Source organism: Mugil cephalus, chromosome 11 (assembly GCF_022458985.1).
Source record: "Mugil cephalus isolate CIBA_MC_2020 chromosome 11, CIBA_Mcephalus_1.1, whole genome shotgun sequence".
NCBI lineage: Eukaryota > Metazoa > Chordata > Actinopteri > Mugiliformes > Mugilidae > Mugil > Mugil cephalus.
In genome coordinates this window covers 13,257,541-13,273,036 of record NC_061780.1, presented here as the reverse complement: position 1 = coordinate 13,273,036, position 15,496 = coordinate 13,257,541, and the positions used below count along the sequence as shown (strand labels likewise).

Genomic DNA, 15,496 nt, shown 5'->3' with positions numbered 1-15,496 from the left:
ATTGGCTACATAACATTAATGATGTCAGCCCCGATGGAGTTGCCAAATGGACTGTGGGGAGCCATAAAACAAATACTCTGCTACGTTTACACACAGTGTTGTGTTCAGGTAGAAAAATATATTTATTAGAAACGTCTTAAACACTTATTTACAGCAGTGAGACAAACAACGACGACAAAAATCTTCAACATAGATCAAGTACATAGACAGACGGGTAACGTCTGTCTTCTCGTGGACTGTTTTTCCGCTTCAGTGGATAAAATCTTTTCGGACTGGGTTAAAGTGACCTCAGCTTCATTGTAAATGTAAGCAATTCCTAATCCCATGTACATCCATTCACAGTTTTTTTTTGTTTGTTTGTTTGTTTGGTTTGCTATTGTAAGTGCTTTTTAAAGGTGTCCTTTCATTACATGATGGAACAATGTTTTGGTTGTGAAGAAAAAGTTCTGTTGTGAAGAAAAAGTTCTGCGTCATTACTTCTAAACAAACGATTCAAATTTTTCCAGGACAGTGTCTTTATATATATAATGAAATCCAAATCTTCTATCTGTAGAAGAGCATGTCGACCAGCAGGTCCAGCAGATCCGTCTGGCCTATCACCGGCCGGAAGAAGAGTTCGGTGATGATGCTGGGTGTGATGCTCTGAAGCATGGAGGCTGTGAGGAGGATTTGAGCGAAGCGGTCCTGGTCCCCAGGGTGAAGGAGCTGGACCACCTCGCTCAGGGCGTGCTGAGCCTCCTGCTGCAGTCCTTCCACAAAGAGGGCTGCCTTTAAATCTGGCACATCTGTTGACGGAAACGAATAAGGGTTACATGCATGCGTGATGCATTCTCGCACTGTGTTACCACAGCGCCGATTGAGAAATATTTATTTTTATGAAATCCATTTAACATACCTGGATTAAATATCGTGGTCCCTTTGAGGTATGCATATTCCTTTGGGCTCAAATCCAAACTCCAGAACTTTTTGAGGCAGGAGTTGAGTTTGCTGACGCCGGCCATGGTTGGCTGCTCCCTTTCCGCCTCGGGGCTCTCCTGGCGGTTCAGGAGGATCTTCTTCAGCATGCTGTCAGCTGGGGTGTCCGTCACCTCAAAGTCCACGTGCTCCTGAGCCAGACCCAAAATGAACAGCGGCGCCCAGCAGCTTTTGAGAAGTGCGAACTGGTCGTTGGGAGGCAGCTGGTTAAAGGCAGGTAAATTCTTCATGAAATGGAGGGTTTTAACCAGAACCCCCGAGGCTTCTTTACAAATCTCGGACGGTCTTTTCAAGCACACTGTCCTCCGCACCTCACAGTTGCATCTATGAGGTACCGAACTGTAGTTGAAGCTGTCCTGGCTTGATTTGCTGCTATCCATTTGGCTGAGGATGTTGTAGAGGATAGGATTTGAAAGCCTATCGCAGCTGGTTGAACAAAAGCATCCATTATCCATTTTATCTTATTCAGAGTTTTATAGTCTCTGTAGTTAAATGTAAGTGTCCTCTCACAGGACTCACCAGACTCTTTATGAGCTTGTGCTGCTGCTACCACCAGTCTCCCTGTATTTATAAGGCCAACCCACCCTGCTCTGTGAACCTTGACTTGTCAATACGCTATGTGAAAAACAACCGTGTGGTCTGCCAGGTGACTGACAGAATAACCCCCGGGAAACCGATAAGCTTTTCTCAATGAAAAGGAGCTGCTGGAGTATCGCTTGGGTATCAAGAGGGTTGGGCCTTATCTTGTCGCAGGTGTCATTAACCCAGGCAGTACCAAGCTACCAAGGACTGCAGAGGTAATCAGCCCCACGTTGTGTCCCTGCACACTGCCAGATCACACTTGTAGAGCTGGAAAGAAGCCAAAGCAGAAAGAGTGCATTGACCTATGAGTTAAGTCCTCGTGAGGAGAAGCTTTTTTTGGATTTTTTTTTTTTCGGTGGTTTTTCTTTAAATAAATGTGGCCTACCTATTTCTAATCCTGGAACACTGATGCTATTTTTGCAACTCTAATTTGGTTGAAATTTTGCTTTTTAAAGAATGAACTTAAATCGGCCAACATGGCTTCCCGGTAGCATTACACATCTATAGGCTAGATAGTGAGGTCATTAGTCTGACTTACACTGGGACAAACTGGCAGCCAGCCTGAACTGTGACACAGTGTCCAACAGGTTGAATGCTTTCAAGATTGTAACAGAGTCTAGTAAGTGTAGAGCCAACCTAGCAGCTCTGTGAGGATCTACTATGGATGTAATAAAGGAGCTGGGAACACCATCACTATTTATCCTGCTGGTATTTCGTCCTAGTGGCCACTTGTGGCATTGCAACAAAGGTCCACTTTTTTTCACAACATCTTTAAATCTGAGGACTATGGGGAACATTAATACTGAAAAACAAATGCAGAGAACCTCAGAGAACCTCACTGGCTTATAAGCCAAAGTAGGAATTTATATCCAAGTGTGTGCCATGCTGTGTTCACAAGAAAAGCCCATATATATGGCCCTCTCTTGTGTCATAAATGTAAATCCCAATAGAGGCTATAAAGGATTTCATGAGGCCTTGACGTTTTCAGATAAGTTTGTGAATGAATATATTTTAACAGAGGTTTCTTTGTAGCGTCACGATATGAATGTTGATATTCTTCTAGTTTTGTCTTTCCATTTCCTACATTTAGTTTGACTTTAGGGCCTGAGTAGACTCCACTTTCTCAGGAAGCTCGGGTCTTTCAGTGTGTGTAGTGAGTTGCTAAAGTCTTTCTACCAGTCTTTTGTAGTGCATGCCCTGTACTTTGCTGTGATTTGTTGGGGGACAAAAAGACATCAGTAGGACCAACAAGTTGATCCGGAGGCTCCCATAGTGAACGCTACAGAACTTTTTTTATTCCCTACACTATCCACCTGTATAACAGCTCATCTTTTTGTAACAATTAAGCGACTTTGTCCAATTTATTTCTGTTGTGGATCATTAAAGTCTAAGTCCAAGTCTAAGCCTTGCTAGCTTGCCAACACGGCCTCAGTGACTTCTAGAGGCCAACAGTTGCCTAGCAGCAGTCTCCTCACAACTTACCGCTGATCTGAGCGTTTGAGCCAAGTATTTTGTGTACACGACTTCTCATGTCCTAACCCTAACCTGAATTCAAAAGGCGTTTCCTATTTCCCACCAGTCCCTTAGAACCGAAGAGGCTACTCGGATGAGCAGCAAAAACTACAAACCCAGTTTCCTTCTTAAAGGCCTTTTGGATTACCATGACCTGGATGACTGAGAACCACCACAGACGAACCTGAATTCAATTTGAAGGAAGTCATATTTTACTTAACAATACTAAACACCAGATGTTGAACTAATGGATGGGGAAGTGTCTGTAAAGTTGGGAGTAAAAAAAATGTGTAACCCCTGTTTAAATAATACAACCTTCACGCAACAAGCATTAAAACTACAAAATGGCCAATCGTGGTCATCTGCTCAGTTTTCACAAGGCTTGGCCATCAGATTGTATCGGCATGCTGCCGTCCTCCATTAAAAACGACCAGATGCATTTTAACCAGTAGTCTGTATGAACCGTGAGGAGCAGGCAGAGAAAAAGGCATTAGTGGGGACATACGATGTCATGTCAAGCATGACAAGACGCAACTGGTTAGGGTGTGTGTGTGAAGGGTCTTAGTCATCCAGGTCATAGTAATCCAAAAGGCGTTTCAGAAAAAAAAAAGGCAACTGGACTTGTAGAGTTTTGAGAAGACATTTCACCGCTCATCCAAGTAGCTTCTTCAGTTCTAAAGGACTCGTGAGAAGTTGAGGTTAACTTCAACGAGCGAAACATCTTCTCCAAACTCTACTAATCCAATTGCCTTATTTTAAACACCTTTTGGAAAACTGGTTAGGGTTAAGAAAATGTAAAATCCTAATGTGTCGCGCTTCTTTACTTCATGGTCATGAGTCTGGTCTTAGAACAAGCGTTGGCACAAAAACTGTTCCACCGGTCATCCAAATTCCTCTAAATTTCTCTTCCCCGTGCCTGGCACCGTGGTTTGACACCGATAAGCAAATTATTTTATTACCGCTGCAAATAAACAAACAGCACAATGACAAGAATTTCTGGCTTCAACAATTTGCTCCAGGATCCTTAAACAGTAAAATATTTATTATACTGTAATTATAGGGGACACAGTATGTAAAGTACTGTGCTATTTACTCTTGGTGGGACCCTGGCCAAAAGGTTTGACAGGACAGGAAGTCTGCAGAAGTCCCATGATGGAAGTCAAAATGGGAGATCTGACTGGCAGAGCAGAGGAGTCAAGGACAGTTCATGGAGGCAATTACTGCAATAAAGACATTACTCACCAGACACAACTGGCAGCACCAGTCACCGAATATTTGTATTACCTCATTGCTGTCTTTACTCACTCCTTGACCGAATACTTGTATGTTTCTCAGCCCCACTTTTTTCTAGGCGCAACCTCATTAAGACACAGTGGGTTAATTCATAGGAGACGTGGTGTCTGTACTCACAGAAGCTAAATGATAATCGACTACAGCTTCAAAACATGATAAAGCACATTACGTTATCTCCAAGAATGTTATCCCTTCAGCGGAGTGACCTGTAATGCACTCGGTAGGCCTCAGGCTTCACGAAGCATGCTGACAGTTGTAAATGCCTGTGATAAGACTCATGTTTATAGAGGTTAGGAGCAGGCAGAGACGGGCACGGAGGACAGACGCTTATCTCCACCTGGATAGTAAAAATAAAATGTCCTTCAATCCATAAGTGGAACAACTGCTGTATTATGAGATCGAGCAAGTGAAACAGTCTGATGAAGCGTGATGCAACAGGGCCCACCTGAAAAACGCCCAAGTCTTGATTTACTGTTATGATGTTTTTGCCCAAATACAAATAATGAATAGATATGATTAACTCCGCCTGCATCGCAGAGTTAATGCTGTGATGAAAATGTCACACTGTATATCACTGGGCCATTTCAAAGAGAGCCATTTCAATGAATCCATCATCCACTAAAAGCCGCAAAGCGTACCTCGAAATATTGCCTTCCTATTGACTTAACTTTTTCTGGTCTTCTCAGGTCACTGAACTATCGACGCAACCACATGTGTGCATGATGGACGCGGTGTGTAACTCTTTACCTTGACCCACTGCTAATACAGTGGAGGTTCATTTGCCCAACTCCATTTTTAACAAGGTCACCAAGCCAAAGCTCAATCTTACAGTGTTACCAAAAAGAAAAAGAAAAAGAAAAAAAAGGAAAAAAACGTTAAATTACGCAGAAATTCTATTCACCTCTATATATAAACACTTTGTGCGACAATCACTACAAAAATCATTAAAAAGAAGAGGTTGAAAAAAAAAACGACCTTTCTAATTCATCAGAAAAACTTTGTTTAGCCTTGAAATGATAGCGATATGTGTAAAGCTCAACATTTGTAGATTTTGAACCTGTCATGCCGGTTCATCAGGAACACTAGTGAAAATATGGAATTCAGCATTTGCGTAAAATAGCTAGGAGAGCTGCTGATTCAATCTTAATTTTTAAGGCCGTGGTTTGTAGTACAACTGAATTGTATTGTGTTGTAATGACACATTATTTCAGAAGTTTTCACCGCATTTTAGTCAGTGTATTAGTTCTCTACCATCCTCCAAAACGATGATTTTTTTTATGCAGTTTCCACATAAACTGAAAAGAAAAAGATTTTGTGCAGGTGTTGTGTTGATGAAGTGGTATGCTGCTTGTTTTCTGGAGTGACACAGGTAGGGGGCTGGGGTACACCCTGGACAGGCACCAATTAACTGAACAAGCGTGTCTCTGGGAGGAAGTTAAGAGTACCAGGTTGTTTCAAATACAGAAATATTAATTAATTAATTATTAATTAAAATAATTTTACTAACAAAAAAACTCTGTAGTAATTTGTATTTTCTTTGACTATATATATTCTCATTTAAGTTATATTCATGTCAATTTCTGTATAAGCAAAGTGAATATAGGTCTTCCTTGTGTAAAGCATTTAAGAAATGTTTTCATATATTTTTCTCAATAAAGTCTGTGTTTTGTTGGAAAAATACATATTTTCCTCAGTGAAAGGTATTAAAGTGTTGTTATTCAATTGGTGTCTAGTATCAAATATTTCACGGAGCAATGTCTTACTCAGTCATACAGAATAATAACGTATTTGCTATAAATAATAGATATTTGATAAGACATGGCCCTAATAGGTCTAAAGTTAGCAGTCTTCTAGTATTTTACAATCTAGTTTAAAAAAAAAAAAAAAAAAAAAAACCAAGATTGAATTTTTGACATTTCTGTATATCTGGATCTTTGTTCCTAATCTAGATTTATTAGTATTAGTATGAGATCCCATAATCTACAGTGGATGTGACTAATACACAATACGTGGGTTTTCCAAAGTGATGTCAGGGTCCAGACACCTGAGTCTGCTTTTACTGCCTATTACTATCAAAATACAACGATAAAAGCTGAGGTGAAGGCCAAAGAAGGAGTCAGCCTCTGGGTTAATGAACTCTGACTGAACAGATTTCTTGGTCGCTTTTCTATAGGATGGCTAAATGTATAGTAATGTAAAGCACTTTATTTATCTCATGAAACATTTGGTATCACATCTCGTTCAGCTTTACAGGCTTGTATTAGTCATTTCACCTTTCACCTATTTTTTCACTTTGACTGAATTAAAGAGAACAGAGTTCACTGTGAGTGTATTATGTTCACTTCTGTGTTTGACACAACTCTTTGTGTGTTCAGTAAAGACTAGTAACACATGGGCAAACACATGGGCTGTTCTCAATCAAAACTAATCAATGTCACTCTGACCACCCTTGTGGTACTAAAGGTACACTAGGTTACGTTGATGCACAGAACTCCAAACGTGGATCACACTGCAAAACAGATCTATCTATCTATCTATCTATCTATCTATCTATCTATCTATCTATCTATCTATCTATCTAGAAAGAAAGAAAGAAAGAAAGAAAGAAAGAAAGAAAGAAAGAAAGAAAGAAAGAGGGAAAGAGAGAAACAAAGTATTTGGACACTGTGCATTTTCTGAAACTTGAGAAAATCTGATGTACCACTGAACCCTCTTGTAGGCCCACTTTAAAGAGTACTATGACATCTTACAGCCTGGCAGTGGCAAGCAGGGTAACACGCCATGCCTTCTTATTTCTCATTTCTCTACTATTTTCTAATATTTCGTTAGATTATATCATACGGCGTGTGTGTGTGTGTGTGTGTGTGTGTGTATTATACAGGTATATTATATAGGTTTTCATATGTCACATTCATAATATAATATTTTAATAAAAAATAGAATAAATCTATGAGTGACAAAAAGGGTGACTGCCACTTATTAATAGACTAATAAATACACTTTAATGCGCTTAATATCCACAGTTGGCTGGCTAAGGGTGTTTTATTCATTCGGGAAGCGGATGTGACGTCAATTTCTGACCGTCGCTCCAATGACGTCAGCTGCTCCAGCAGATAAACAATCATGGCGGACTCTGAAGCGGAAGGTCCCGTTTACTTTGCTATTAGTAAAATCCCTGTAGCCTTTCACTCTGCGGACCTGAGGAATTATTTTAGCCAGTTTATAGAAAGCGGCGGTTTTCAATGTTTTCACTACCGCCACCGACCGGAAGTCCTCAGAGAGTCCGAGCGACCCGAGACGGGCACGGAGAGTGGAGACGGTAAAGATGGAGGAGAAGAAGAAGAAGGAGATGAAGGCAGCCTTAAATCCTCAGACGCCGACAAGCTAACAAAACACAACTCTGCGACGAAGCAGGGGGTGAAGTCGTGTTGCTGTATAGTCTCAGTTCACGCTAAAGATGCTGACAGGTTCACCAAGATGTATGCGGGGAATCACTGGATTGACTCGAAGGGAAACTGGCTGTCCAGGCGCTGTGTTATCAAAAGAGTAAAAGTTTCAAATGACAAAGGTTAGTGTTACATTATATAAGTATAGGTATGTATGTAACATATTTAAGGGGGTCGATTTTACAGTTTCAGGTCAAGGGGCACATTAGTGTGACAGATTTATAGTAGCTTATCTGGTCAGTGCCCCCATGCCTTAGAAAATTAGGTCAATAACACCAAAAACACTAAGTTATCACATGGGGCCGACGTTGTAAAAGGGTTGTGGTACTGTTAATTATTGAATATGTATGGGTGTTTCACAATTGCTTATTGTATTAATTGTGACGCAACGTGTTCACTACTGTGTTTATTCTTCTTTCAGATGAGGGGTCATTCCCATATAAAACAAAGCACGAGCAGCGGCACCGCGTGTCCTTAACGGAGCATTTCACAGAGGCCGACCTCAAAAGCTTATCCGAGCTGAATCCACCCTCTCTAATGCAGAATGGAAACGTAGGCACGCCGGTGAAGGTGTTTCTCCAGCTCATCCAGTCCTGCCGCCTGCCTCCACGCCTCATTCGGAAGTTGGGCCTCACTTTCCCCAAGACCGGCTCCAACCGCCGTTACGGCAACGTACCGTACCAGTACCGCAACACGTGGACGCTTCCAGCCACAGAAGAGACTGTAATGACGGCTGCTGGACATGAGATATCAGGGCCGGGCACTTTTGCTACAACATCGTCAAGGTCAAGACAGCTGGGTGATCGCACAGAAACGACAGGGGCCGATGAGGAGCAGAACTTAGAGGAGGAAGAGGATGCACAGTCAAATGCAGATGATGTGGGTTTAAGGCACTGTGTTAAATAACTGCATAGTTGTTGTTGGTATGTGCAGGCCTTGATATAGGGCTGGCTGAATTGTTCTAATTGTAACTTGTCCTGTCGGTTGTAGGATGATGACTGCTGTGAGGAGTGGGAGCGTCACGAGGCTTTGCATGAAGATGTAACAAGCCAGGAGCGAAGTAAAGAGAGACTGTTTGAAGAAGAGATTGAGTTGAAGTGGGAAAAGGGGGGCTCAGGACTTGTGTTCTACACCGACGCTCAGTACTGGCAGGAGGAAGAAGGAGGTAGGCTACAAAAAGAGTAACCATACAGCTTTCTGCACTTTCCTGGAAGATTTTTGGTTTATGTTTATAAAAGTCACATATTAAAATGTGTAATTAATTTTAACTACACGCGTCTGCAATGGTAGGGGACATCAAATTGGGTCTGTCAATATTATGCTAGTGTTATTATTTTATAATTTTGGTTCAGATGTTTCCACTCAATGCTACTTTACCTTACTGTATTTTCCCAGTGAACATTTACATTTTCTTTACATTTATCCCTCTTTCTGTTTGTTTTTTCTGCAGATTTTGATGAGCAAACAGCAGATGACTGGGATGTTGACATGAGTGTTTACTACGATAAAGGTATGTGCAATTATCTTGATTAACTATTGGAATCTGTGCATTATCCCTGCAGAGTCTTTAACCCAGTCGTTTCTCTTACAGATGGAGGCGACATGGATGCTCGTGACTATGTCAGAATGCGGTATGAAAAGCGACTGAGGGAGGGTCTCGAAGATGGATCAGGGCACAATCAGTCTATTGGCAACTTTGAGAGGTTCACTAAGGTAAGTAATTTACCACTGCATGTAATTTGGTTTGTACTATTTTGTGTGAAACAAACACTCTTCTTACTGTTTTCTTGGATTAGGGCTTTGGCCGTCGCGTGATGGAGAAGCAGGGCTGGAAGGACGGTGAAGGACTGGGGAGCAGTCAGGTTGGGATTCCTGAAGCCCTCGAGGGCGAAGGCCAGCATCCCCGCTGTAAAAGAGGCTTTGGGTGAGCATGACCACTAAAACAGAATCAACATGCGGTAACAACCAACATCAAACATACGTGTGTGTGGATGCTGATGCTGTTGTTTCTATTTTGTGCAGGTATCATGGAGAGAAATTGTTGTTACATCCTGGAAAAAAGGCCAGAACAGATTTCCATATATCTACAGTGTATGATAAACCGAAAGACATTGATGGAGGCGACACATTGCTGAGACGCCAACCTAACACCAGCTTGAAGTACAGAGGATGGCTCCCAGGTGGCAGCATTGGACCAAAGAGATGACGTCGATTCAATTTTTAAAATATATTTATATAAATACTGTTGTGTATTATGTGTTTTTTGACTAGCTTTGATATTAAAATATTTTTTCAAGTCATGTAATGGGTTTATTTTTGGCGCTTATTATTTATTTTAACTTTTAATATGTCCAAATGCTCACTCGCTATTACACAAAAGAACTATTTTCTTTTATTAACTCTGGTTATTTATAAGAACATACAGGAGCCGGACTAATATATTAAATATAAATACGTAGAGTTGAAATCAGTGCGGCGCTAATGAAATTGAAAAAGGGAGGACCACTTTTACTTTGACAGTTCACTTAACCCGGATGTAGTTTAGCCTTAGCTTGTTTGTTAGCCCCCGCTGTACGCATGCTAAAACAACTGCTGCATATGGTTAATACCCATGAATATTATCGTATTTTTTTGATACAAGACCACAGTATCGTAACATAAATTGCACCTAGGTTTATATATACAACTTGTGTTACACGCTGATGCTTTATTAGTTGAGAAGTTGCGTCCATCAACTTACCTCGGTAAGTCCCAGATTTGTTTATTGTGTTTCAGGAGATTTAAAGTTTACTCGTTCATGTCAGACAAGCTGAACTCCGGCTTCCAGGTTGTACTAATATGTAACTTTGGGACTCTGCCAGGTAAACACACATCAGCTGGATGTTGATCTCCCGGACAGGACATCACATGTGTCCCATTTGACATCCTGGTCCCTCTAATGTGAATCTCTGCAGCCTCACTTCCTTTGGCTTTACAATCATGTCCAACCAGACAGGAGTGAAACCCTCTCTGCGCTTCGGTCAGGTGGTCATCGGACCTCCAGGCTCAGGCAAAACCACATACTGCCAAGGGATGCAAGAGTTCCTGACTCACCTGGGGCGAAAGGTGGTTGTGGTGAATATGGACCCTGCTAACGAAGGAATACCTTATACCTGTGGGGTGGATATCTCTGAGCTGGTCACGCTGGACGATGTCATGGAGAGCCTGAAGCTCGGCCCCAACGGTGGACTTCTCTACTGTATGGAGTATGTGGAAGCAAACCTGGACTGGTTAGAGAACAAGCTTAAAGACTACGACGATTGTTACTTCCTGTTCGACTGTCCGGGACAGGTGGAGCTCTACACCCACCAGACTTCAGTGAAGAATATATTAACACAACTGGCCAAGTGGAATTTTAGGGTGAGCTTCTTCAGCATCCAGACACCGGGGGAGTGATCTCACGTCCCCTGAGCCATAAGGCGATACTTTACCCGTGCAGTCACCGTGCTTATACAACATTAATGAGGTGATTTCACTTTGTCACTTTTCTTTTTTAGCTGACAGCAGTGCATCTCGTCGACTCCCATTACTGCGCTGACCCAGCAAAGTTCATCTCTGTGCTGTGCACCTCCCTGTCCACCATGCTGCACGTGGAGCTGCCGCACGTCAACATCCTCTCCAAGATGGACTTGATTGAGCAGTATGGCAAACTAGGTGCGTTATTTCGGGCTGGTGGCTTCAGACGAAACGAATGTTACCACACAAAAACAGACTCACATGCCAGTTCATTAGGTACACCAGTGAAAACGAATGCACTCTAATATAACAGTCCTGCACTAAATTGTACCTGCACGGAAGTTCTGATGTTTAGCAGAGTGGTATTGTATTGTACCAAACGCATGTTTCTATTATTTTGACAATCCCGTTTAGTCAGTGGTCTAATCTGAATCATAGAAACACTTTTGTGTTTAACTTAATCCAGTTTAACCAACAACAACAACATCCTCCAGAATAGTAATACAGTTGGGTCACCAGCTTTCTTACTCTGTTTAAGCATAAACTAAACATCATGAAAAGGGATTTAGTGCAACCTTGTTGTAATAGAAAACATTTGTTTGCGTGTGTGACAATTGAGGGTTGCAAATCTGTCTTTCTTCAACACACAACTAGTTCAGATATTGTTTTATATCCAAAGTATTGAATTTTATACTTGATCTGCCGTGCTTACATTTTTTTTTTCGGTCTGTGTTCTTGTACAGCCTTCAATCTTGACTTCTACACCGAAGTCATGGACCTGACCTATCTTCTCGATCACTTGGCCACAGACCCCTTCTTCAAAAAATTCCGCCACTTAAATGAAAAGTTGGCCGAAGTCATACAGGATTACAGCCTCGTCTCCTTCGTGCCCCTCAACGTACAGGTATCACTGCTGTTTTAGAAGCATTTATACGGTTGATTGTGTGTTTTCATCCGCAAGAACTAATGTTGCTGTAGGTCCACTGATTTATATCAGATGTTTCAGTCGACCAAAGAAAAGGCATTACCCTTATTTGATTTGCACTTTTAAAATCATCACAATAATTTTCTGTTTGAGCAGAGATGGGTTGACAGTGTTGCAAGAATTTCTTGTTTTGATGACCCTGGATCTTCCAAGAATTTCAAAGTCCTGCGTTATATATTTAATAGCTTGAACACCTTAATCATAAATCACTCTCAGCCTTTAAAATTGAAGATTGGATACATTTTCTTCAGATGGACCGCACTGAAAGGGAATATGCAGTCGTCTGTACGCTGCATTCATTCCCTGACATTACTTCTTTTTGAGAATAATTTGATCCTTTGTGCTACTAGAGCCACGTGTCTAGACCGTGTTCCATCACTGCACATGGGGAGAGGGAGGCAGGTTTGCACGTTTGTTTTCATCTTGGTGGGAAAATGCAGCCTTGAAACATTTTTCTGTTTCTACAACTTCTTTGTCATGCATCCGCCAGTTACTTTGGGTACCTGTGGTGCTTAACATCTAAAAGACACAGCCTTCAGAGAGACAAAATGCAAAACTCTGCCAACTGCATGTCAGTGAGGTCTTACGGCTTTGTGTGAATCTGTTACCTGTCTCATAATGTCAAACGCTTACATTTAGTTACATTTCTAAGGAGGGCTTTTTGAGGAAGGTCCCTTCATTTAGTAGATGTCGCTCTTCAAATGGTTCAAGAGATTTGCACATCAGAATACACGCCGATTAGTCATAATATTATGACCACTTTCCTAATATTGTGCAGGTCTCCGTTGTGCCTCTGAAACAACTGTGACTCATCAGAGCATGGACATGGGCCTTCTGAGAGTGTCCTGTGGTGTCTGGCAACAGAATGCAGTTAGTGGAGGTCTCTGGGTCTTATGGGTTGAGGGGAGGAGCCTCTGTGGATCAGGCTTGTTCCAGTGCATCCCACAGATACTTATTCAGTTTGGGATCTATTGAATTTGGAGGCCGGGTCAACACCTTGTGCTATTTTTCATGTTTTTTTTGAGTTATTCCTACACTGCATCCTACTGGGGATGACTGCTCCCATCATGGAGCATCATAGCTATGGGGTGGGGGGTGCCTGGTGTGGTGTAGGTGGGTGCTACATGTCTAAGTAACATCCACATGAATGAATGTCAGGTCCAAACGTTTCCCAGCAGAACATGTTGTAGGTGTTATTTACTTCTCCTGGCTGTGGTTTTAATGTTGTGGCTGATCAGTGTATAACCAGACTTGTGATATAATTATTTTTACTGACTTCATATATTTGTATAGTTATTCATGAACCAGAAATATAAATGTCTTGCAAGATTTCTGTAAATATTTTGTCAGCGCTGAGTTTCACTGATTTTTTTCCACAGGGGAAAGCCTGAAAGCCCTCTTGTTGAAACCCCCCTCTTTTCTGTCCCCAGGACAAAGAGAGCATGATTCAGGTCTTACGAGCAGTGGACAAGGCCAATGGCTACTGCTTTGGAGACCTGGAGGAGAGGAATCTGCAAGCCATGATGTCAGCTGCTGTGGGGGCAGACTTCCAGTTCAACTCGTATCCTTTCCTAATCACTGCGGTGACTCACTGTGACTCATCTGCTTTAAAAACAAACCTTAAGATTCACGGGAGGTGGCTGAAAGACTAAATAATACTCTGGTGTTTATAATAACACAGAACTGATTATGATAAAAATAACCCTAATGGGAAAATACTTTGTCCAATTTGTTTTCCATTTTAACTTGTTTCCCTTAACGAATGAGCCTCCAGTACTCTTGGGGTGCAGGAGAGGTATGTTGAAACCAGTGGAAAGACTGTGGAGCAGGAAATGATGGATCTGTAATTGGAAAAGCCCAAATAATAATAATAAAAAAAAAGGACAAAAAGTCTCTTTAGCACCATTATACCAGGGGAGTCTTGGCAACATCCATCTCACTTGGCCTGAATTCTTTGCCTCTCTACGAAAGCAGCGGAGACGCAGGAACTAAATTTGGGAGCTGCAGATTGCTTCAAGGTTGCAACACGCCTCATAAAAATCACAATGAAGAAGACTGAAGGGAGCACATGCTGAGCTTTTCCTCAGTAACGTGAGGTCTGAATGTGTTTTGTACTGCTGACTTTGTAGATGATGGAGCAAAATTCCAATAAATGACTTCAAATTTTCTTACAATGCATCATATGTCCATTTTTTTGTTTAAGTAAATTTGACATTTGTGACTTCCTCATTCAAAAAATAGTCATTCTGAAACCATAAAATGACTGCAGTAGTATAGGCGTACATTCACTTGCCAGTTCATTAGGTACACTAGTGGTTACGAATGCATTCGTTCTAATGTAACTTGGCTTCATGAAGGTTATGGTATTCAGCATTTATTAAAATAACTGAGAGAGCTATTGATTCCACTGTGTTTTCAGTTTGGAGACTGTGGTTTGTAGCACTGTTGAATAGCATTGTGTTGTGCCGACATGTTGCTGTCATTATGAGAACTCAATTTGAGTCTAGGGGGCTAAATAACAGAAACGCTTTAGTGTTTAAATCAATACAGTCTAACAGCACCACAAACTACATCCTGCAAAGTGATCCTTCAGTTGAATTAACACCTTTCTGATGCTGTTTCAACATAAACTGAACACTGAAGGGGGATTTAGAGCAGGGCTATTATATTAGAAGTCATTTATTCTTTACTGGTGCCTCCAGTGAACTCCAATGATGCCCCATTATTGTTGTAGATAATTAGTACACACATTTTTTTTGTATAGTTGTTCAATGATTAAATTATTACATCCTTCTGCGTTTTCACATATTGGTGAGGGACAGTGTTTCTCCCTCTGATATGCAGTTTAATTTGAATTTAAAAAGCCGCACATGCCTCAAAACATTTGCTGGACTTTCTGTTGTGTAAAAAGCTGTGTTGTGCAACATTCAGGGTAAATGCAAAAATGGAATGACAGGCTGCTTGCCCAAAGAGGAGTTTGTAACATCTCGGCTTACGGTATGGATGAAATACCGCCAGCAACGACCCAGGAGTAGTAATGACTTTGGCCAAGACCGAGTCCTTGCATATTGGGTGTTTTGCGTTTCCAGCAGGTGGAGCATGTGCTCACAAATCCTCCTTCCAGATCCACAAAAGTCTGCCACACTTCTTTCCTCCAGCCAGAGCAGAAAAATTAAGTCAGGCGGGGAGAGGAAGCCACATTAAATCT

At 41.5% G+C, this 15,496-nt stretch overlaps 3 protein-coding genes across 3 annotated transcripts; 2 read left to right on the top strand and 1 right to left on the bottom strand.

Annotated features, from left to right (window-relative positions):
- Positions 1-98: 98 nt before the first annotated feature.
- nr0b2a (nuclear receptor subfamily 0, group B, member 2a) lies at positions 99-1,525 on the bottom strand. The gene is made up of 2 exons (XM_047599877.1): positions 896-1,525; positions 99-785 (listed from the first exon to the last, which is right to left on the bottom strand). Exons 1-2 carry the CDS (start codon positions 1,428-1,430, stop codon positions 544-546), a joined length of 777 nt encoding a protein of 258 aa, XP_047455833.1. The 5' UTR covers positions 1,431-1,525; the 3' UTR covers positions 99-543.
- Positions 1,526-7,456: 5,931 nt separating this feature from the next.
- Positions 7,457-10,108, top strand: gpatch3 (G patch domain containing 3). The gene is made up of 7 exons (XM_047599665.1): positions 7,457-7,930; positions 8,230-8,687; positions 8,799-8,973; positions 9,259-9,318; positions 9,400-9,521; positions 9,605-9,732; positions 9,831-10,108. The coding sequence occupies exons 1-7, from the start codon at positions 7,486-7,488 to the stop codon at positions 10,012-10,014; spliced, it is 1,572 nt and encodes a 523-aa protein (XP_047455621.1). The 5' UTR covers positions 7,457-7,485; the 3' UTR covers positions 10,015-10,108.
- Positions 10,109-10,334: 226 nt separating this feature from the next.
- Positions 10,335-14,159, top strand: gpn2 (GPN-loop GTPase 2). Its single transcript, XM_047599666.1, has 6 exons — positions 10,335-10,552; positions 10,670-11,207; positions 11,345-11,501; positions 12,047-12,207; positions 13,719-13,849; positions 14,063-14,159. Exons 2-6 carry the CDS (start codon positions 10,788-10,790, stop codon positions 14,133-14,135), a joined length of 942 nt encoding a protein of 313 aa, XP_047455622.1. The 5' UTR covers positions 10,335-10,552; positions 10,670-10,787; the 3' UTR covers positions 14,136-14,159.
- Positions 14,160-15,496: the final 1,337 nt, after the last annotated feature.

Bases quoted from the DNA above. Each gene is read 5' to 3' on its own strand.
- gpatch3 (XM_047599665.1), top strand. From the start codon at position 7,486: ATGGCGGACTCTGAAGCGGAAGGTCCCGTTTACTTTGCTATTAGTAAA. The intron at 7,931-8,229 runs GTTAGTGTTACA...TTCTTCTTTCAG, and splicing joins AAAAGTTTCAAATGACAAAG to ATGAGGGGTCATTCCCATAT. The intron at 9,733-9,830 runs GTGAGCATGACC...TATTTTGTGCAG, and splicing joins CGCTGTAAAAGAGGCTTTGG to GTATCATGGAGAGAAATTGT.
- nr0b2a (XM_047599877.1), bottom strand. From the start codon at position 1,430: ATGGATAATGGATGCTTTTGTTCAACCAGCTGCGATAGGCTTTCAAAT. The intron at 786-895 runs GTATGTTAAATG...TTCCGTCAACAG, and splicing joins GACCACGATATTTAATCCAG to ATGTGCCAGATTTAAAGGCA.
- gpn2 (XM_047599666.1), top strand. From the start codon at position 10,788: ATGTCCAACCAGACAGGAGTGAAACCCTCTCTGCGCTTCGGTCAGGTG. The intron at 11,502-12,046 runs GTGCGTTATTTC...GTTCTTGTACAG, and splicing joins TGAGCAGTATGGCAAACTAG to CCTTCAATCTTGACTTCTAC. The intron at 12,208-13,718 runs GTATCACTGCTG...TTCTGTCCCCAG, and splicing joins TCGTGCCCCTCAACGTACAG to GACAAAGAGAGCATGATTCA.